Source organism: Hippoglossus stenolepis, chromosome 21 (genome assembly GCF_022539355.2).
Source record: "Hippoglossus stenolepis isolate QCI-W04-F060 chromosome 21, HSTE1.2, whole genome shotgun sequence".
Classification (NCBI taxonomy): domain Eukaryota; kingdom Metazoa; phylum Chordata; class Actinopteri; order Pleuronectiformes; family Pleuronectidae; genus Hippoglossus; species Hippoglossus stenolepis.
Genome location: NC_061503.1, coordinates 20,483,254 through 20,507,027, shown reverse-complemented (window position 1 = coordinate 20,507,027; position 23,774 = coordinate 20,483,254). Strand labels below are relative to the sequence as shown.

The following is a 23,774-nucleotide window of genomic DNA, read 5'->3' as shown; positions in this document are numbered from 1 at the left end:
TCCCTCTCTCTCTCTCTCTCTCTCTCAGTGGGGTGGGGTTAGCTCGTGCTCACTTTGAGAAGCAGCCTCCATCAAACCTCAGGAAGTCGAACTTCTTCCACTTTGTTTTGGCGCTGTACGACCGTCAGGGTCAGCCGGTCGAGATCGAACGCACCGCCTACGTCGACTTCGTGGAGAAAGAGAAGGTGAGAGAAGTGGAGAGGGAGGAAGGAGCCGGGACACAAACCAAACACACCCCTCAGTCAACCACCACCAAACTGAGATTGAAATGAAACACACCTGCAAGTTGTACACTCTAGAAAATGACTGACTCATGCAGATGAAGCCCAGGCTAAGATTGTTGGTGTTCTCTTTAATCTTCACCCATGAATCAGGAAGATGAAGGAATCTCATTTCTGCCTGAGATAGAAAACAAACATACCCAGAGCTCATTAATGAAAGAACAGTGGAGGAGTTAGAAACAAACGCACCCTTCCAGAGAGAGGTTTGATTGGATTGTTTTTCAGGAGCCGACGGGAGAGAAAACAAACAACGGGATTCATTACAAACTGCAGCTGCTCTACAGTAATGGTGGGTACGCTCATCTTATCACAGCACCACACAACTAACAAACTGTCCCCTAACACACTGTGTGTGTGTTCAGGTGTGAGAACGGAACAGGACCTCTACGTCCGACTCATCGACTCCATGACCAAACAGGTGAGATACAGATTATTGATCATGTGATTGATGTTCGGGTCAAGATTGATTGATAAATTAAGAATTGCTCAATCGATGACCCTCCAGCAGGAAGAGAGAGAGAATCTTCTAAATAAGAGCGACTTCTGTTCCTCCCCTGACACCTTTTTCAATCATGTGATCATAAATGTTAAAACATGTATATTACATGTATATTACATGTATATTCGCAGCCTCTTCCTAAATTGACATCCCATCAGTGCCCCCTACAGGCTGGAGAGTTTATTACTGTCATTGAAACCAGGTTAGAGCGAAAAAAATTCAACTTTTTTGGAACGTCCACAGTAAAAACATGTTATGACATCATCATCTTTGTTGTCTCTCTCTGGGCGTGCAAACCCATAAATAATAAGTTAGTCATTTTCATAAATGACCTCTGTGCGATCTCTGGAGAATTGGGTTCAGATTTTCTCCAGAGTTTCTGTTTCACACATGAAGCATTCAGGTGAGAGGTGGAGCAGCCGGGTGCAGCAGACAGAGACAGGAAGTGACGTATTAACTCTGCTGCAGAGGTCACGTGATCATGTTTACATCACCCCCTTTTATATTTATATTTGTTTTCTTTTTATTTCATTTTTGTATCTGTCGCTTGTTAGAAGCCTCGGCCTCCTGCAAGGTGACTTAGAGCCGACAAGAGACTTTCTGATGACTTTCTTGAGTCTGTTGGTCCTTTGCTGCGATGCCTGCACCCCCGCACACCACAGCAAAGAAGATGGTGCTCGCAACAACAGACTCGTAAAACATCTGGAGCAACTTATTGCAGACATTGAAGGAGCTGAGCCTCCTCAGGAAGTAGAGCCGGCTCATACCCTTCTTTTAAGCAGCCTCGGTGTTAGTGGACAACTCCTGCTTATTATCCAGTTTCACGCCCAGGTACTTGTAGGATGGGACAATCTCCACATCAGTCCCACTGATGCAGACTGAGTTGGAGCTTAATCCTCCTGAAATCCACCACAATCTCTTTTGGCTTCTCCACGTTCACATGCAAGTGATTCAGGTCCCTGTACTCATCCTCCTGGGGGGCTCAGACACACAAACTGTGGTCTGCCCATCAGGTAGTCATTTATCCATGTGACCAGGGGAGCATCCACCTGCATGTCCTTGTGTTTAGCCTTCAGCAGTTTGGGCCGGATGGTATTGAAGGCGCTGGAGAAGTCGAAGAACACGATCCGGACTGTTGTGTTGGGTCTGTCAAGGCAGGAGTATGCCTTCTGCAGCAGATAAATTATTGCTTGGTCCACACCAACATGGGGCTGACATTAGAATTAGCAGGTCCACCACTGGAGCCTCGTTCTCCTCACAGATGAGAGCAGGTTCACACTGAGCACATGTGACAGGTGTGAACGAGTCTGGAGACGTCTCGGTGAACGTGAAGCTGCTGTAACATCATCTATGACCAGTTTGCTGGATCAGTGAAGGTCTGAGGAGGCAGATCCTGGGAGGGTCACACAGACCTTCATGTCACAGCCAACAGTTCCCTGACTGCTGTTAGGTACCAGGATGAAATCCTCAGAGCAACTGTCAGACGCTGGTGCAGTGGACCCTGGGTTCCTCCTGGTGCAGGGGCCCTGGGTTCCTCCTGGTGCAGTGGACCCTGGGTTCCTCCTGGTGCAGTGGACCCTGGGTTCCTCCTGGTGCAATGGTCCCTGGGTTCCTCCTGGTGCAGTGGACCCTGGGTTCCTCCTGGTGCAGTGGACCCTGGGTTCCTCCTGGTGCAGGGGCCCTGGGTTCCTCCTGGTGCAGTGGACCCTGGGTTCCTCTTGGCGCAGTGGCCCCTGGGTTCCTCCTGGTGCAGTGGACCCTGGGTTCCTCCTGGTGCAGTAGACCCTGGGTTCCTCCTGGTGCAGTAACCCTGGGTTCCTCCTGGTGCAGTGGTCCCTGGGTTCCTCTTGGCGCAGTGGCCCCTGGGTTCCTCCTGGTGCAGTGGACCCTGGGTTCCTCCTGGTGCAGGGGCCCTGGGTTCCTCCTGGTGCAGTGGACCCTGGGTTCCTCCTGGTGCAGTAGACCCTGGGTTCCTCTTGGCGCAGTGGCCCCTGGGTTCCTCCTGGTGCACTGATGTCATTGACTGACCCTCATGTTCCTCTGACCTAAATCCAGTTGAGCACCTATTGGACATCATGTGTCGGTGCATCCGAAGCCACCAAGTCCGTCCACAGTCCAGGAGGTGATGATGCAGGTCTGGGAGGAGATCCCCCAGGACTCCATCCTGCGACTCCTCAGGAGCATCATGTCCAGACGTTGTCAGGAGAACATGCAGGCAGGAGGAGGCCACACCCACTGAGTCACATGATGACTTGATGAAATTCCCACCAGTTGGATCAGCCTGTGGTTTCAGTTTGTTACTGGGATGTTCAGTGTGGTTTTGAATCCAGTCCTCAGTGGGTTGATGGTTTTAGTTTCCATTGGTCGTTGTTACGTCATTTTGTTCTCAACTAATTATACAATGTTCATCAGTAAAGATTTTCAACTTGAATCATTCATCAAGATCTGATGTGTGATTTAAGTTTTCCCTTCATTTTTATGAGCAGTATATATATTGAAGAGAGTCACACCTCCACCGAACCCAGTATCCCTCCATCCCTGAAGAGCAATATCTTTATGACCTTCTTTAATGATAAAATTCTAACTATTAGAAATAAAATCAACCATCTCCTGCCCCCAGTCGGCACTAATACACCATCAAGAACAGAAATCTCAGAAACTGCTCGTTACTGAACACAATCAATCTGTCATTATCATCAGGATGTACCACGGTCCTTTAAAACAGCTGTAATCAAACCCAACCTCCAACCTCCCCTTCCTGTCTAAACTCCTGAGAAGGTTGTAGCCAATCAGCTGTGAGAGTTTCTCCAGGAAAGTAACGTGAAGACTTTCAGTCGAGGTTTAGAGCCAATCACAGCACGGAGACAGCCCTGGTTAAAGTCACTAATGAGCTTCTAGTAGCTTCAGATGTTTGTGTCTGTCCTCGTCCTGTTAGATCTCAGTGCAGCATTCAACACTATTGACCATCACATTTTATTACAGAGACTAGAACAGTTCATTAGCATTAAAGGAACCGCCCTCAACTGGTTTAAATCATATTTTTCAGATTGATTCCAATTCGTGCAAATTAATGATGAGTCATCTGTGCACACCAGAGTTAACCACGGTGTCCCACAGGGCTCAGTGCTCGGCCCAATTTTATTCTCATTATATAAGCTTCCACTAGGAAACATTATCAGGACACACTCGGTAAATTTCCACTGCTATGCGGATGACACCCAGTTATACTTGTCAATAAAACCTGAACAATGTCATCAATTAACTAAACTTCATGTCTCAAGGACATAAAAACCGGATGAGCTGCAAGTTTCTCTTATTAAACTCAGATAAAACAGAGGTTCTAATACTTAAACACCTTAGAGACACATTATCTAATGATGAAGCTGCGCTAGACGACATCGTCTTTGCTTCCAGTGAAACATCAGGAACTTGGGAGTGATCTTCGATCCCGATTTATCCTTTAATTCTCACTTAAAACAAATTTCTAGGACCGCCTTCTTCCACTTGCGTAACATCTCAAACATCAGACGTGTCCTTTCTCAAAAAGATGCAGAAAAACTAGTCCACGCCTTTGTTCCATCCAGATGTGATTATTGTAATTCCTTAAAGCCCTATGAGACAAATTGTGATTTGTGAATATGGGTTATACAAATAAATTTGATTGATTGATTGATTGATTGATTGAATATATATGTATATATATACACTGTATGTAAATATATAAATATAGATATAATTATCTGAACTAAATACAATTATAGAAGTAATTTGAATCCCCTAATTGTAGAATGGACACATAAAACTCTCCACTTATATAAAGTTTTCTCCTCGTATATTCCTCACATTATTATATTATTTCAACATTTTACATCTGGTAATTTTATTTTTATTTTCAATTAAATCTATTTAGTTGTTATTTCTTGTTTAAAGTGATGATTAAAGTTTGCTCTTTAAAATAAAAGTCATTCTGTTTAATATAGGAATCTTTATTGTAACAGTTAGAACACAGAACTGTACAGTCTTTAACTTCTGTTATAAATAAAGTGGGTTTAAAAAACACACAGAGTGTAAGTGGAGTCTGATTGTCTTTGCAACGGACTCTCATTTCCTAACTCCTTTCCTAATTCCTTTCCTAACTCCTTTCAGCTTTTCCTTCCCATCTTTCCTTGACCCTTGTGACGTTTTTCCATTGTGTTCAAGGAAAGGAGATTAGTTGGACTTTTCGAACTCACCCCTGCTTCCTGTTTGACATCTTCTTCCTGTTTCACACCTGCTTCTTTGGCATCTACTCCCTGTGTGTTTCAGGCGATCATCTATGAAGGTCAGGACAAGAACCCAGAGATGTGCAGAGTTCTGCTCACACATGAGATCATGTGCAGGTGAGACACACCTGAACACAACACCTGTCTGACTGTCAGGAGGTGAAATCCATCACATCGTCTTTGGAGAGAAACACAGAACTTTTTCCTTCTGTATTAATCACCACACGAGAAACACTAAATAATACACACATGAAATAACAGAACAGAAACCAACAAATACACTGTCAGTGCTTATCTATATTGTTTTTAGTTTTATATATATATTTCTTCAGTCGATAATAACAATAACAATAATCATTTAAATGTCTCAATCTCTGAACTCACACTTCCCCTGTGACACTAATTTGATTGATTGAAAAGTCATTGCACAAAAGAATTTAGTCTACAAGGGCTTTTATCGGGGTCAAGGAAAGATGTGAAGGAGAAACTTAGTGTTAGGAAAGGAGTTAGGAAAGGAGAACCGGTAGGACTCTACTTACACTCTAGGTTTTTTCAACAAAAACAACTTTATTTATAACAGAGGTTAAGCACAGACAGAACAGTTCTCTGTGCTCTGACAGTTTTAATAAAGTTTCCTGTTTTAAATGACTCGTCCTGAGAAAAGATATTTTCAGTTCATACAGAGGAAATATTTAATATCAGTTACTCACAGAAATAACAATAAAACAGATTTAATTCAAAAGAAAACAATACAAACAACTGAAATGTTTGAATAATATAATAATGTGAGGAATATACGAGTGTTAGGATTAGAGACCTGAACAGGAAACATGTGGGACACCTGTGACCTTTGACCTGGACATGACACATCTATGGTTAAACACTGTAAAACTGAAGCTGTTTAATTTAAAACAATAATAATACCTTCGATGTATATAATATGTTTGTTTCAGTCGCTGCTGTGATAAGAAGAGCTGTGGAAACAGAAATGAGACACCGTCAGACCCTGTCATCATCGACAGGTAACACACACACACACACACACACACACACACACACACACACACACACACACACACACACACACACACACACACACACACAGTATTATCCTGCGATGCATGTTGATCGCCTCTGACTGTACTTCATGCCCTCTCTCACACATTACTTTTATAGTAGCATATTTCTTCTGCCTGGACTGTGTGTGTGTGTGTGTGTGTTATCACAGTTCAAAGCTATATAAATCTGTCTGTTTATAATTCAGTGTTGTGATCACTGTCCACATACAAAGTGTCACACACATGTGATGATCAATCATCATTTGTGATCGTTCAGTCAGACGTTGTGCAGCAGCATCTTGTGTGTGTGTGTGTGTGTGTGTGTGAGTCGTTCTTCAGTTCAGGTGTACATTGGTCCACATCCCATCCTCTAACATGGAGGAGGTGGGTTATTGACTATACTGCACACAGCCACCAGGGGGTGATCCAGATGATTTGGTTTCACTTTAGAGGAGCTGTCATGTCGTCCATCTTTATTTACACTTTATTATGGTATGTAGTTATTTAGTGAGTTGGTTAGTTAGTAGATGATTTGGTCTGAGTGAGACGGAATCCCCCCTCTCCTCCCCCCTCTCCTCAACCCTCTCCTCCCCCTCTCCTCCTCCCTCTACTCCTACCTCCCCGCCCCCCTCTTCTCTCCCATGAGGAATCATACTCTTTCCTCTTTTCACCTCCCCCTCCTCCTTTCTTCACCCCTCCTCCTCCTCTACTTTCGTCCTCCCCCTGAGTATTAATCTCATTCTTCCCCCCCTTGTTTCTCTCTCTCTCTCTCTCTCTCTCTCTCTCTCTCTCTCTCTGTGTCTGTCTCTGTGTCTGTCTCTCTCTCTCTTCTCTGAGGTAGTGGGGGTGGATGGATGGAGTGATGGAGGTGTGGAGGTATAAGTGGATGGATGTGACTGCGGCAGCTCTTTGAAAAGAGAAGTGGTCATATTACCGCTGCTCTTTTTTCTTCCCCTGCCTGCTGAAATGCATGATGGGAAGGTCTCCTGTGTTTTTGGCGGCATCCACTGAACAGGAAACGTGTCAGGGTCAGACGAGCACAAACACCAGCCCTCGCTTCGCCGCTGCAGCCTCACGTCTCCATAGAAATGTCAACATAAAGCTTGAGTTCTCTGTGACGCCACATTCATCTGTGAATTACGTTTTAATTTTTATTAGTTATACAAGGAGACGAGTATGTTCACGGTCACAGCTCGAGGTTGATCATTGGACCAAACACTTCCTGTCTTCAAACACTCGACCACCATCTTTTTATGACGCTTTAACATTGTCAAGTTCCTTCACTGACGTCCGGAACTTCCTGTTCTTTACACCAGTTTTAAAGGAGAGATTCAGTTTGTTGTGTGTTTTTTATCTCTATTTTACCCACATTAAAATCAAACACGTTGTTTCAGCTGATCAGTGACCTGAGTCTTTGAAAAGTCAGTGAAACTGTGACGTCCCTCGAGGCGCCTCGTTCCGCAGGTTGAACCTCGGTCAGTTTAACGTCTTTAACCAGACATCAGAGAAGATTTTTTTGTGAAGATGAAGATGAGGAAGATGAAGATGAGAAAATAAAGCTCTCATCTTTTCCCGCTGTCGTGCTGAATACAGATGTGAGAATCTTTTTTTGTGGGGGGGTCTGGTGTCTGCAGCGTCTCTGGTGTCTGCAGCGTTGGATTATGGGTAGACGACGTGCTGTCAGTCAGGTGGCGGGTGGAGGTGTGATTTGACTCTCATGCTGAAGGTGGGTTTTGGAGAGAATCTCATTACTGGCCGTGTTTCAGGGTGACTGACAGCAGAATAATGTTTGGGGCCCCCAGGGGCCCCCGGCCGGCTAAATGTTAAATGTATGAATCTATGAGAAGGTGATGAAGCTGAATATTTTTTTCTTCCTGGAAAATGAAGTCAGAGTTTGACCCTTAACACGTCATCTGATACACAACGCAACATTTAAATAAGATGCTGAAGATTTTTAACAAAACCATCGTCCACAGAAACAATAAGTTTCCACTTCTACACACGGAGAAGAAAACAGAAAAGGAGAGATGCAGTGAATCTCTCGTCCTCTAACTGGTATTTAGCAGGTGTGTATGTGTGTGTGTGTGTGTTTCAGTATTGATTGTCAGTAAGCGTTGCCGGTAGCGACTCATCTCTATTGATTAACAATTTAAATCAGCACAGTGTTGTTATCTCTGTTGGTGTTTTAGCTTCACATTACATCAGATACACAACCAATATATGTGTATAGATACACTGTATGAATGGGTGTGTGAATGGGTGAACAGCAATAAACTGTGAAGTACTTTGAGTCATCAACGCTAGAAAAGATCTTTATAAATACAGTACTATTGTATTATACTGCAATATATACTGTAATACAAAAAAATTTACCACACACACACACACACACACACACACACACACACATACACACACACACACACACACACACACACACACACACACACACATGTTCAGATTGATTGACAGCTGTGTGCTTATTGTTTCTCTTAAGGAGGCATCTGTTAAAGAAAACCAAATGAGTTGTCACGGCAACAACATCACCTGTCAGTCAACCAGCAGCAGTTTCACGTCCTCTGATGATGTCATTGACGTTACCTTCAGCTTCTCCTCGTTGTCTCTCAATCAACTTTGATATCGACACGTGTCTCTTGTTGATGTTGTAGTCGTCGTTAAAGTTATTATTGTCTTTGTAGTTGTTGTTTTTGTTACAGTAATGTTCGGGGTCAGAAGGTTGTTGGTTTGAGTCCTGGTTTGTGCTCCTCTTGTCCAGCCTGAGCTGTGATTTGTGGAGCAGTTGCTGGAGCTCATTGTATCCACTGGGGACTATGTTCAGCAGCGGAGGAACTCACGTTTAGAGCTAAAGTTAGTCACTGTTATTCCCCCTCTACACCTCCTCTTCCTCCTCTTCATCCTCCCCTTCACTCTCATGAATTGTCTCTTTTCATTTTCTGTGAACAGAGAGATGATGGACTCTTCATTATCTCATTTAATTATCTCCCCTGATCACCTCCTTCTCCCCTCTACACCAGGAGCAGGCCTGTGTGTGTGTTACAGTGAATGTGATATTCTGTGTGTCTGTGTGTATGTGTTACAGTGTGTGTGTGTGTGTGTGTGTGTGTGTGTGTGTGTGTGTGTGTGTGTGTGTAACAATGTGTGTGTGTGTGTGTGTTTATGTGTTACAGTGTGTGTGTATGTGTTACGGTGTGTGTGTGAGTTTGTGTGTTTAGATAAGATTAAAAGTATTTATTTTTGATAAAGTGACAGATCCATCAGCTAGTTAATCAATTAACTTCCTGCTGTTAATTGACAGTCAATGATCATTACTGATGGACTCAGACTCGTTGATTCAGACAGAAACAATCGTTTTCCTTTTTCAATGTATCGAAGTCTTAAGACATAAAAAAAACATTATTAATATAAATAATTTCATTGACACGAAACATGACACACGAGACAGACTCAGGAGAACCAATCAGAATGAAGATAAAGAGCAGCTGCTGTAAAGTAAAGATGAACCTGAACAGTGGAAATGACTCGAATCAGATTAACAGACTGAGCTGCTACCAGCACGTAAATCTCACACACACACACACACACACACACACACACTCACTGTGACATTACATTACCGTCAGTATAATTCCTCCTCACACTATGACTACATTTTCTACCTCATAGAGCAGATTAACTCCAACACGGTGTGTTTCAGCGTGTGTGTCTGTGTGTGTGTGAGAGAGAGTGTGTGTCTGTGTCTGTGTGTGTGTGACCTTTTTTTCCCGAGGAGATAAATTTGCAGTGCGTCCTAATTTCCTGCTCATAAATATAAGGGAGTAATAGTGTGTGTGTGTGTGTGTGTGTGTGTGTGTGTGTGTGTGTGTGTGTGTGTGTGTGTGTGTGTGTGTGTTCTTCCCTACTTATCACATAACAAATTGAAAGCTTAATCTGTCCTGCGTGTAGATTTACAACCTCGATCACTGGCTCTCTTTCACTGAGAGGAGGGGGAGAAAAAAAATGTAGAGATGAGGGAGGAGTGAAGGAGACAAGGAGCGAGGAGTAAAGGTGGAGTGAAGGAGAGATGAAGAAGCAGTGAAGGGAAGATGAAAGAGGTGTGAATAGTTTGTGTCTGAAGTTAAAGTGTACTACGAAGCTTGTTCACCTGTTATCGGAGTAAATCACCATGTTAACTTATGCTGAACAACTTACCTGCCTGGTAACACAACCCATTCCCTGAATGTAAGCCCATGCAGAAATGTAAAAAGCCATTTCATTGTACATGTGTGTACTGATATCGAAATTCAGTAGAAATAGAAGTTTTGTACCTGTTGTATTGTAAAGATATGAAAATCAGTCTACTTCATTCTTTACAGTTTACTTGTGTGTTTTATTTCCTGCAGCTCAGCTTGAGGCCTCCAGGGTTTCACCTGAAAGACTAAAACTGTCAGACACACAATGAGAATTCATGTAAATGACATGTGACTTTATATTCAGATCTACTCTGGTTAATGAACAGTTTTGCTATAAAAACAATCCCAGATGTTTTACCAGCTGTTCTTCCTGCATTTAGCAGCTGGAACTGTTTCTTTTATTCTGGATGTTTGTTCTGCTCTGCTGTCAGTCAAACTGTTCATGTCTGTGATTGGTCATAAGCAGTAAACCCCACCCCTTTTATGTACATACGTGAAAAAGGAGTTAACTTAACGAGTTAATAACCAGCATCATGTGACCACTTAACCTGGCTGAGATTGTTAGGTCAAGTTCAGCTGGATAACTGACAGATTACACACTGACAAGAGACTTTAAAGCAGTGGTCGCCAACCCGTCGATCTCGCAGTCTTCACTGTCGATCCCCGAACTCTCTGGACTCGCTGGCTGCTGTCTCGCCGCAGATCAGCTGTATGTCGGTTGTTTACACGGCAGCGTGTCCGCTGCTGGCGGCGGAGCTGATAGTTTATCGACTGCATTGCCTTCAAAACAAGTCGGTTTATGTACTAAAGTAAATACTAGTATACTAAGGAAAGAAGAAGCACATCTTCCGGTCTGTCGATAACAATCAAAGCCCCGTTAGTGGTTGCAACTCTTCTGTAGGCGTTTCAAAAATAAAAGCACCCCAGCGTTTCTGTTGACGGAATCCATTCTTTTGTTTAACTAGGAGATTTTATTGTGAAATATTTGCAGGAGCAGAATATGCACGGCTTCAAACTGTATAGTATTTGTATTTATTTGAGTACAAGGGACTACTTTCACACAAGGAAATAGTCACATTTATGGCCATATTCAAGTCAAAGGCCATGTAAAAAAAACATTGTGCTGCAGTGTTGAACTGAAGCTAAATATTGTGCACTGAACAGATGCTGTAAATATGAATTGATATTAATGTGAATATTGTTCATTGAATAGATAAAGTAGCATAACTGCCTTTCTCTGTGTATATTTATGCTCGTACATTCAGACTTTAACAGAAAATGCAAAAAAAATAAAATATGACCCTCCTAAGTGGGTTTCTTGGAAGATAACAGGGTGGTAGATCTCAGTTTACATTTGGATTTAAAAAGTGATCTTGGGCTTGAAAAGGTTGGAGACCACTGCTTTAAAGGAATAGTTCACTGAAAAAGGAAAATTCACCCATTATCTACTAGCCTGACATTCATATTCAACTCGAAACGGTTTCATTTAATAGCATCTAAATATCTCTGATATCCTCCTCGGATGTTCGCGCACACACACATTGTTTTGTGGACTCAAACACTTCACTTTACTTCAGTGGTCATCCTCCAACCAGAAAGTCGGCAGTTCGATTCCAGTCTACCCCATCTGCATGCCGAAGTGTCCTTGGGCAAGATACTGAACCCCTAAAATGGCTCATCATAGATGTTAAATGCACAAATTTTAAGTCTCTGGATATGTAATATAATAATGAGGGAATTTTCATTTTTGGGTGAACTATCCCTTTAACCAAGATGTGTTACATTCTGCTGCTGAAAGAGAGAAAAATAATAAAGACAACAAACCTAAAAACAACAGTAAACATTTGATCAAACACAGAACATCTGTTCAGAGTATGTGTGTGTGTGTGTGTGTGTGTGTGTGTGTGTGTGTGTGTGTGTGTGTGTGTGTGTGTGTGTGTGTGTTGGAATGCTGAGTAATCAATACCCTCAGAGAGTGAAACCATTGTCTCAGAGGAACATCTGTCCTGCGTTTGTGTTTACGTCCTGTTACCATAGAAACCTATAGAAACATTCCCTCATCACAGGAGAACAAACTATAATCTGATGAAAACCTTCTGATTGTGTGTGTGTGTGTGTGTGTGTGTGTGTGTGTGTGTGTGTGTGTGTGTGTGTGTGTCTGTGTCTGTGTGTGTGTGTGTGTGTGTGTCTGTGTGTGTGTGTGTGTGTGTCTGTGTGTGTGTGTTTGTGTGTGTGTGTGTGTGTTCTGATGCAGGTTCTTCTTGAAGTTCTTCCTCAAGTGTAACCAGAACTGTCTGAAGAACGCTGGAAACCCACGAGACATGAGGAGGTTTCAGGTACCACACACACACACACACACACACACACACACACACACACACACACACACACACACACACACACACACACACACACACACACACACACACACACACACACACATACACACACACCCTTCCTCTCCCCCTGCGCAGGCCAAGCTGACAGGATGTTCAGTCCAGTTAGTGGGAGGAGGGAGACGGGGCGAGCGAGCCTCACCACGCATGTGGAGAGCGAGAGAGAGAGGGATGAGATAAATGAGACAGGTGAAGTCAGGTGAAGCCTCCGGACTCGTCGCCAGTTGACATGGCGACAGCAGGGTGAAGGATGTTCTGGTTAGTCACCGTGGCGACAGAAAGGACACCTCCACCCGCTCTCTGTGTGACCTTCTGCTCCATCGCCATGGATCAACGACAACAACCTCGCCATGGCAACCAGCCGGGAATGATGAATGACCACAGCTGAGTGGATGTCAGAGTCTGTGACATCACAGACAGGGAGGGGCCTGAGTAAACACAAAAGTGGAAGTTCTTGACACGAGTTGGCAGCAGCACTTTATAATTTTCAAATGAAAAGTAAATAATTAGTTGTGTTTATAAAATAAACATAGAGATGCGAGGCACATTTTTGAAGCTTATAAAAAAGTTTTCTCTGTACACAGGTGGTGGTGTCTACGACGGTGAATGTTGACGGCCACGTTCTCGCCGTCTCTGACAACATGTTCGTACACAACAACTCCAAACATGGTCGCCGAGCCCGGAGACTTGATCCGTCTGAAGGTGAGTGAGTTTTCACTCGAATGACTATATCACTGTCACAAAAATGTAACACCAGAGGACCCAGTACAGAGACCTGAGGGGCTCCACAGTTCAACTTCCACAATAAAAGCCTTTCAGTGATTCATGTAAACAATAAACCTGCAAACCCCCTGAAAGACTTTTATTGGGAAAACTGTTATTAATCTTCTTTTCATGGTGGAGTAAATTAAGACCATGTCACTTTTATACATGATCTGGTTAATCTCAACGTGGTGACGTCATCTGAGTCAGAAAGGAAGTTCTTCATCTGTTTTCTTTTAAAGTCGTTCAATCGATGACTCTGATTGGACGACACATGTCACACCTCTGTTTCATGAATTGGTGTCCAACATCATATTACAGGAAGCTGTGTGTGTCTTCCTGTATTTATATCTTTGTGAGGACCATTTTAAGCATAGATGAGTAAAGACTTTTAGGTTTTAGGGTTCGAATCAGGTTTAGGGTTAGAATTAGGATTTAGTTGTGATGGTTAAGGTTAAGGTAAGGAGCTAGGGAATATATTATGTCAATGAGAGAGAGAGAGACAGAGAAAGACAGAGAGAGAGAGAGAGTATAATTTGGTCTTTGAAGAGAGATCACCCCAGTGGCTTATGGGTAAAAAGACCAGACGCCTCAGCGTCCCCAGAGAGGATGGTGTGTGTGCGTGTGTGTGTTTCTTTTTGCGGCTGTTCAACCTCTTTAATTGCCCTCCTAATTAAAGATGGTAACCATGGAAACCACCTCTCCCAATCAGAGCTCAGGGGAGTCCCGTGGGTTTGAACCCTTTTCTCCGTCCTGTTGTTTCCTGTGCAAACAGCAGAGTCAGAGTCACTGTGAACTTTACAATCTAAAAACAGTCAAATGAGAAGTTTCATGACTTTATTTCAGAACGACACCATGTTCAGGAAAATGTTTCCACAAATCTTTGTTTCTCTGAGAATAGAAACTGGTCTGATCAGACGTTCAGATATTAAGTCTCATCACGATGGTCCCGATCGGTTTGGTTTTCAATCTGATAACATTCATGTGGTCATAATAAACATTAAAATAAATATTCCTTACTGCTTTGAATGAGACAAATTAATGTTACTGTTCTCAAATATGTTCATTTGTTGAAGGACAAAAACACAAAGATCAGGACTTGGTCTCCACTTGGGACTTTGATCTGGATTTGTCTGTTTGCACTTCTGTTTTGTTGGAACTTGATCTGAGACTTCTTTGGACCTGGTACATACTTGATTTGTTTTGGAACTGGACTGAACTCTTGACCTTGTAGAACAATGACTCTAATGAAGTCTAGCTGGGAGCTGGTTGAGTCAAAATATCATCTATCATCTATCTATCATCAACACGGCGACTGTTTAATAGAAAAGAATAGAATAGAATCAAAAAGAAAAGAATAGAATAGGTCAGGTGCTGTAATGTCATCTTAAATAGTCAGGGAAGAGATAAGCCTCACACACACGCACACACACACACACACACACACACACACACACACACACACACACACACACACACACACGCACACACTCAGTGTTCTTTCATTTCACTTTATAATTAATCTGCAGTTGCACTTGAAAGAAGAGAGAGAGTAGTCATTACCAGTCAAGTGTGTGTGTGTGTGTGTGTGTGTGTGTGTGTGTGTGTGTGTGTGTGTGTGTGTGTGTGTGTGTGTGTGTGAATGTACTAAGCTAAAGTGGATAAAATCCACGACCCAATTAAATCATGTTGTGTGTGTGTGTGTGTGTGTGTGTGTGTGTGTGTGTGTGTGTGTGTGTGTGTGTGTGTGTGTGTGTGTGTGTGACCTTCATCGCTTCTGTGGAATAAATCAGTGGTTCTCAACCTGTGGCCCCGGACCCTAACAGAGGTCTGTGGATTATTCAGAAACAAATGATCTGAGCAAATATGGACAAATGGACGAGGACTTAATGACAGTTCAAAAACTTGACAACAGGACGAGGACTTGACAACAGGACCAAGACTTGACAAGAGGACAAGGACTTGACAACAGGACGGGGACTTGATGACAGGACGAAGACTGGACAACAGGACCAAGACTTGACAAGAGGACAAGGACTTGACAACAGGACGGGGACTTGACAACAGGATGAGGACTTGACAACAGGACCAAGACTTGACAAGAGGACAAGGACTTGACAACAGAACGGGGACTTGACAACAGGACGACGACTTTATGATAGGACGACGACTTGACAACAGGACCAAGACTTGACAAGAGGACAAGGACTTGACAACAGGACGGGGACTTGACAACAGGACGAGGACTTTATGACAGGATGAAGACTTGACAACAGGATGAAGACTTGACAACAGGACAAGGACTTGACAAGAGGACAAGGACTTGACAACAGGACGGGGACTTGGCAACAGGACGAGGACTTGACAACAGGACCAAGACTTGACAAGAGGGTGAGGACTTTATGAGTGTTGGAGGACATGATGAGAGTTGAGTTACATCTGGCGTAAGACCAAGTGGTCGCATGTCAGGACAGTTTATCAGGATGTGGTGTGAGGTCAAAGGTCACTTCCTGTACGTTTACACAGTGAACATGTCAGTGCTGATCCTCTGATTGACAGTCCATTGTCAATCGTCCTCTAAGAACGTTTCCATTGCAGCTGATGTTTTAGTGATGAACACTTCCCTCTGTGTGTCTCTCTCTCTATCTCTCTCTCTCTTTCTCTATGTCTCTGTGTCTCTGTGTCTCTCGTCCAGCAGCCACTCCCTGTATTAAAGCCATCAGTCCCAGCGAGGGCTGGACGACAGGCGGAGCCACCGTCATTCTGATCGGTGACAACTTCTTTGACGGCCTGCAGGTCGTCTTTGGCACCATGCTGGTGTGGAGCGAGGTACCGCTCACCTGATCAGTACATCCAACAATCAATGACAATGATTACATGATGTCACTGATTATCTCTCTCTCTAGTTGATCACCCCTCATGCCATCCGGGTCCAGACCCCCCCTCGCCACATCCCTGGTGTCGTCGAGGTCACGCTGTCCTACAAATCCAAACAGTTCTGTAAAGGAGCGCCGGGACGATTCGTCTACACAGGTAACAAACTCCAAACCTGTGTTTTAATAAGGCAGGAGATCAAATCACAGATCGATCACTTCAGCCTGATGTTCCTGTGACGTCAGACCGCCACAGCTTTACATACATCAGATTTTCATGTGTCGTCATTTTTCTTTGATCAATTTAAGTTCCTCACATCACAGCATTGACTGCATCTGTCCAATCGTTTCCTGAGTAAAGATTAATTTCATCTAAAACAATGTAAATCACAGCACGTCCATCCTGATCAATCAATACAGGAAATAAATCTCAAGCAAGTAAAAAACAAAGCAACATTTCACAATAAAAGCCTCAGCTGTGGATCTGGTCACAACCATTGATTTGCTGTGTGATGAAGTTCACGTCTGACAGGAAGCTGACGACTCAACAAACAGTTTCTTCAGAGGGAAGAATACCTGGTGTCATGTTGGATCAATACAGATCAATCAAATCGTTAGGAACATGCTATTTTCTGAATGTGATGGGAGCTTTTACTGCAGGGATGTTATTGATTGACTGTTACACAGTCTGGTGACTTTCATCACAAACAATTAACCATAAAGGAAATGACTGTGACAGACAGACTCACAACAATGAAGACCAGGAACCAAAACGTACAGCAACTTCATTTCAAAATAAAAAAGGAAATTCTAACACAGTCAAGAGAGGAAGTCTGAAGGAGAAGAGTCGTCATACAAACAATGATGTCAAGTTTTTACACAGACATTGAAGTGTTTTACAAACAGAGACTTAAAGGGGACATATCATGCAAATTCCACTTTGTTAGTGCTTCTACAGGTTAATGTGGGTATCTGGCTCATGTCTACCAACCCAAAAACTCTGGGGAAAAAACACTTGCGCGTTTTGTTATGGTTCCTCTAAGTCAGAAACGTCATGCTTGAGTGACTCGATTGAGCTTCCTGGGTTTTGTGTCGTAACAAGGAACTGGAAGTCTCCCTACATGGCCTTGGCCCCCCCACCTCATCCCCCCCCACTCGTTACGCCGGGTTAACACCGGACGCAGAAGCGCCGCTGCGAGGCTGCGCAGCGCCGTTCTCCAGCGCGCAGCCGCCTGGCTGTTCACACGGGACGAGCATTTCTCCGCTGGTCAGCCCCATAGACTGTATATATAAGGTCAGCCTCGATTCTGCTTTCTCCGCTTGTTGTTGTACCCGTTGAATGTCGGGGTTCGGGGGTAAATGATGGTCTTCATAGCCCCCTCTCTTTCTCTCTCTGTCTGTCTGCTTGTGTGCTTGTAGTGGGGGGGCAGAGGGGGACATTTAATAATGTAATTTATATCGTTTAAAATCATGGGGGGAGAGGGGGGGGAGCTGGCTCATTAGCATTTAAAGGAACAGGCACTCAAAACAGGTCACTCTGTGGAGGGCTGTTTTATACAGGGTAAAAAGCTGTTTGAAATGATCCTTGTGGTATTTTGACCAAAGTATGTTACAGACATTTCATTAAGACCCCAAGGAACCATATCAACTTGTGGTACAATGGGCATGCTATGTCCCCTTTAAAGTTTTTACAGTTGTAAAGTTGATGTGATTGTGGTCAGGAGACAATCACATCACATTACATTTCATTGAGCTGACGCTTTTATCCAAAGCGACTCACAATAAGTGCATCAACCATGAGGAACAAACCAGAACAACAAGAATCAGGAAAGTACAATTTTCTTCAAAAACGCCAAACTACAAAGTTCTATAAGTAAGTGACATTTAAGTGCTACTACTTTTTTTTATTTTTATTTTTTATTCAAGGTGTAGTCGGAAGAAATGTGTTTTTAGTTTGCGGCGGAAGATGTGTAGACTTTGAAGATGATGTGATGAGGATGAGGATGAGGATGAGGATGATGATGAAGGTGAGGATGAGGATGAGGATGAGGATGAGGATGAGGATGATGGGGATGAGGATGAGGATGATGATGACGATGATGATGAAGATGATGATGATGAAGATGATATGATGATGATGATGACGATGATGATGATGATGATGATGATGATGATGATGATGATGATGATGATGATGAAGATGATGATGATGATGATGATGATGGTGATGATGATGATGATGATGATGATGATGATGATGGTGAAGATGGTGAGGATGATGATGATGATGATGATGATGATGATGATGATGATGATGATGATGATGATGATGATGATGATGATGATGATGAGGATGATGATGATGATGATGATGAAGATGATGATGATGAAGATGATGATGATGAAGATGATGATGATGATGATGATGATGATGATGATGATGATGATGATGATGAGATATGATGATGATGATGATGATGGTGATGATGATGATGATGATGATGATGATGATGATGATGGTGAAGATGGTGAGGATGATGATGACGATGATGATGATGAAGATGATGATGATGATGATGATGATGATGATGATGATGATGATGAGGATGATGATGATGATGATGATGATGATGATGATGATGATGATGATGATGATGATGGTGATGATGGTGATGATGATGATGACGATGATGATGATGAAGATGATGATGATGATGATGATGATGATGATGATGATGATGATGATGATGATGATGATGATGTGTCCCTTAATGCCTGATCATCTTCCTCCTCTACCTGCTCAGCGCTAAACGAGCCAACTATAGATTACGGTTTCCAGAGGTTACAGAAGGTCATCCCTCGTCACCCCGGAGACCCAGAGAGACTTCCCAAGGTACCACACACACACAGACACACACACAGACACACACACAGACACACAATGGTTTTATATAAACACAGTAAGTAATAACTGTCAGGGTTTATTCCATCAGTCTGTTTTCTGGTCGACTGCTCAGAGTCCTGATAATCATCAGCAATGGGTGTGAGCGTGTGAGCATGCGTGTGTGTTGGGGTGTGTGTGTGTGGGAACACAAATTGACACACACACTGCTCTCTCTTTAATACACACTGTGTCATTACCAAACACACACCAGAACAGAGTCCGGTGGAGGCTCCTGGTCTTGATCCAGTTTCAGTCCAAACCAATGGATCTGATGGATCCACACTGTGCCTCTCGACTCAAAAGGGAAATAAACCCATCTCCGAAACCAGATGAAAACCCTGTCAAAGGCTTTTCCTGATGAGATCAGTCCAGTGTCAATATATACAGTTTATAAATGCCCCAGAGGTCTCTGATGAGAAAGAGGCTACATCCACTGCACTTGTCTGAGAGATCACCAGCATAACAGCTGACTGTTCTGCCCCCCCACTGCATCTGGCTCTGATCACACTGTTGTATGGAGTCTTTGTGGAAGAGATCTGAACCCTGATTAGAGACGTTATAGAGACAGAAGTGATGTATCTCTGCTCTGACCACAGCTTCTGTATATATGTATATATATACATCTTCATCATCTTCATCATCTTCATCACTATCATCATCATCATTATCATCATCATCTTCCTCACCACCATCACTATCATCTTCATCAGCATCATCTTCATCACTATCATCTACATCATCGTCATCATCTTCCTCACCACCATCACTATCATCTTCATCAGCATCATCTTCATCACTATCATCTACATCATCGTCATCATCTTCCTCACCACCATCACTATCATCTTCATCATCATCATCTTCATCACTATCATCTACATCATCGTCATCATCTTCATCACCATCATCACTATCATCACTATCATCTTCATCATCATCTTCATCACTATCATCTACATCATCGTCATCATCTTCATCACCATCATCACTATCATCACTATCATCTTCATCACTATGACTATCATCATCATCATCATCATCATCATCATCATCATCATCATCATCATCATCATTTCATCTTCATCTTCATCACATCACATCACCATCATCACTATCATCTTCATCATCATCATCCTCACTATCATCACCATCTTCATCTTCATCACTATCATCTTCATCTTCATCTTCATCTTCATCTTCATCAGCATCATCTTCATCACTATCATCTTCATCATCATCATCCTCACTATCATCACCATCTTCATCTTCATCTTCATCTTCATCAGCATCGTCTTCATCACTATCATCTACATCATCGTCATCATCTTCCTCACCACCATCACTATCATCTTCATCATCATCATCTTCATCACTATCATCTACATGATCATCATCATCTTCATCACCATCATCACTATCATCACTATCATCTTCATCACTATGACTATCATCATCATCATCATCATCATCATCTTCATCTTCATCACCATCACATCATCACTATCATCTTCATCATCATCATCCTCACTATCATCACCATCTTCATCTTCATCCTCTTCATCCTCTTCATCATCTTCATCATCTTCATCATCTTCATCACTATGACTATCATCATCTTCATCACTATCATCACTATCATCACCATCATCTTCATTTGTCTGTCTGCTGTGTCCCTCACCTGTGTCACGCTGATCGGTGGGGGGGTGTCCTCTGAGGCGGACGCAGCGCCCTCGGGCCGCCCGTCAGCCGCCCAGTGAGGACATGATGCTTCCTGTGCTGGTGTAGTCCATCATGAGTCTGACCCAAGGCCTGACCAGTGTGACATCACAACCACGTCCCTCAGGGATTGGTCAGCTTTGTGCAGGTGAAGAAGTCACATGTTTGTGTGTCCAGATACTTCTGGCCGTGTCATGGAGTCCAAGCCTTGATCCTGTTCCTGGTCCTGGTCGTCGCTGCAGAGGGAACATGTGGAATACGTGTTCCTGTCTTTTCTCACGTGTGGATCTGGTGTTCCTGTGTTTCCTGTGTTCTTCAAAGTGAACCACATCCCACTACATTGTTAATAATTCATTGGAATGGCTACATTACCCACGCTGCCTTGTGCTTCGCGAACAGCAGAGAGATGGTCGACCACAGAAACTCTGACTCGTGGAAATAATCCTAATGGACCCAGATCCACTCAACCAGACCAAATGTACCTACAGGCGTGTCCACCTGCTGTGCATTTCTGCTTGATGCACCTCCACCAGTGCCATTGAGCCAACTGCAGAGTCAATAACAGCCAGCAGCCATCATTTACTGATCTTCTGTTTGTTTAATCCTGGAACATCTCAGGGTGGTGGACCCCAACGCCCCCTGCAGCCGGACCTCAAACCTTCGTTTTCCCCACACGCCTTTTCGAGCCAGAGTAAGAAGCTTCCTTGCTCTGTCTCTGCCAGGTCTTTGAGAGGCTTCTCTAGCTTGGAGCCTGTGATCCCAATCATCTTCAGGAGGTGCAGGGCAGATGTTCTGGTGAGGCCTATGCAGCCAGTTTCCACAGTGAAGGTACAGTAAATGCCCTCCATCCTGCTGGGGATCACTCAGCTGCTAGCTCAGAATACCTTTACCTCTCAAAGGCCACATCCATTACCTCTTCCCAAACGGACAGTCTACTCAATCTTGAGGATCTTCCTGTTGGTGGTGGACTCATTAGGAAACCTCAGCTGTTGGTTGAGGTCTGTCCTCATGCTCCATCCACCTCTGGGTTAAAGAAGGGACCTCACATTTAGGCCGTTGCTCTGAGAGTTGCCCCCTTGCCTGGCAAATTGGATTGGCGGCTGCGATGTTGTTGGGCTGGCCCTGTTTGCCTCCTGCCTGCATGTCTCCACAATATCGACCACCTTGTCATGGCGCCACCCGTACCGACCCTGTGTCAATGCTGCCTTGCAGCCAGCGAGGATGAAAACTGGGGTTCATGGGCTCATAGAGGTGGTGGTCCTCGTCTGAGCCATACCACAGGTGCAGGTTTGGGGGCTGGCCATGCACAGGACGCTTAGCCTTGCTTGGGATACCCCCCACATATCCACCCATGTGATGACCCTGTTGACCACAGCCTCCCAGGCAGCCCTCTGAGGAAAATTGTGATTTGTGAATATGGCCTATAAAAATAATATTTCATTGATTGACTGTGGTGAGTCTGGAGATCAGCAGGTCTTACTTTTCTTTCTGAATGTTTGTTTGTGGAGCACATGTTGGGTCATGTTTCCAATCCAGAGTGGGCTCTGCCCGACTGCAGTGAGCCAACAATCTCCTGCTGTTTTAGGCAACTGATGGTTTGGTCTACTGCCTATTTGGCTTTCCACTTAAGTCCTGTTTAAAGATGAGCTTAACTAGACTCAACCAGTGGTCCACAATTCAGTTATTGTCTCCAGAGCTTCTCCAGAGTTTGTGTTTCACAGCTGAACAACACAGCAGCAGGTTTTCTGCACAGACTCGTTCACAGCATCAGATCCTCCTCATGGTTTAGGTGAGAGGGGGGGCAGCCGGGTGCAGCAGACAGAGACAGGAAGTGACGTGTGACCTCTGCTGCAGAGGTCATGTGATCATGTTTACATCACCTGACACCTTCAGCTCTGATCACCACGAACTCTCTTCACATCTTCGTCTGTGTCTTCTTCGTGTGTGTCAGCACTTCTTCACCAGAGAGGTTTGTTTTAGTTTCTTCATGTTTGTGTCACGAGTTAGAAGCTCCCCCACTCACTCCCAGTGAATCAGTGGAGGATCCTCTGCTGTGTTCACACTGCTCCTGGATTTAGACTTTATACAGGAGCTCAGGAGGAGGAAGACAAACTGAGTCTGATCCTCCAGAGAAGATCCAGAGAACTGAGGAGCTCAGTCTGAAGCAGCTTTAATGGTAACTTGTTCATGAGAATCAGTTTAGGTCCTTTTAGGATCAAGTTATTAAAGGATCCTGTTCGGATCAGGTTCGTGAAGGTTCCCTGTTCTGCTTCATTGGTTATTCAACACAAACAGGTTTGAGATCAGGAGAGGAAAACACACCTGAGCAGGAGTAAGTCGACCTTGGGTGGAGAAAGTTACCTGAAGGTCATGATCATGGTCGAGAGGTCAACATGTTTCACCTCCTCTGAAAACCAATCAGACGATACCACTCCAAATCTACGTTACAGCTGTTTCTATGTAAATGAAGCAACATTCATCATTGTTAGCTGACGTCTCACACACACACACACATGCATACACATGCATACACGATGAGTGAATAAAGGGTAAACCAGAGTGTTTTGGATCTGTGTGTGTGTGTGTGTGTGTGTGTGTGTGTGTGTGTGTGTGTGTGTGTGTGTGTGTGTGTGTGTGTGTGTGTTTGTGGAAAGCCCATTGGCAAACAGAGAGGTTGAAACAGTCAAATCAGGTAATCAGTGAGTGCAGCCATGTGGCAAAAAAAGCGATTGGCACCACACACACACACACACAAACACACATACACACACACACACACAAACACACATACAC

At 43.7% G+C, this 23,774-nt stretch overlaps 1 protein-coding gene across 4 annotated transcripts in view; it reads left to right on the top strand.

Annotated features, from left to right (window-relative positions):
• The window catches only part of LOC118100120 (transcription factor COE3), a 35,566-nt gene that overhangs the window by 3,914 nt on the left and 7,878 nt on the right, over positions 1–23,774 (top strand). For 2 of the 4 annotated variants that reach the window (XM_035144869.1, XM_035144867.1), the window contains exons 2-11: positions 29–185; positions 507–570; positions 644–699; positions 5,086–5,159; positions 5,996–6,064; positions 12,545–12,626; positions 13,271–13,388; positions 16,147–16,277; positions 16,355–16,481; positions 19,126–19,214. In XM_035144869.1, the coding sequence (XP_035000760.1) occupies positions 29–185; positions 507–570; positions 644–699; positions 5,086–5,159; positions 5,996–6,064; positions 12,545–12,626; positions 13,271–13,388; positions 16,147–16,277; positions 16,355–16,481; positions 19,126–19,214 (967 nt within the window). Of the gene's footprint in view, positions 1–28; positions 186–506; positions 571–643; positions 700–5,085; positions 5,160–5,995; positions 6,065–12,544; positions 12,627–13,270; positions 13,389–16,143; positions 16,278–16,354; positions 16,482–19,125; positions 19,215–23,774 lie in introns of all 4 variants that reach the window. The other 2 variants (XM_035144868.1, XM_035144866.1) reach the window with 1 other exon arrangement.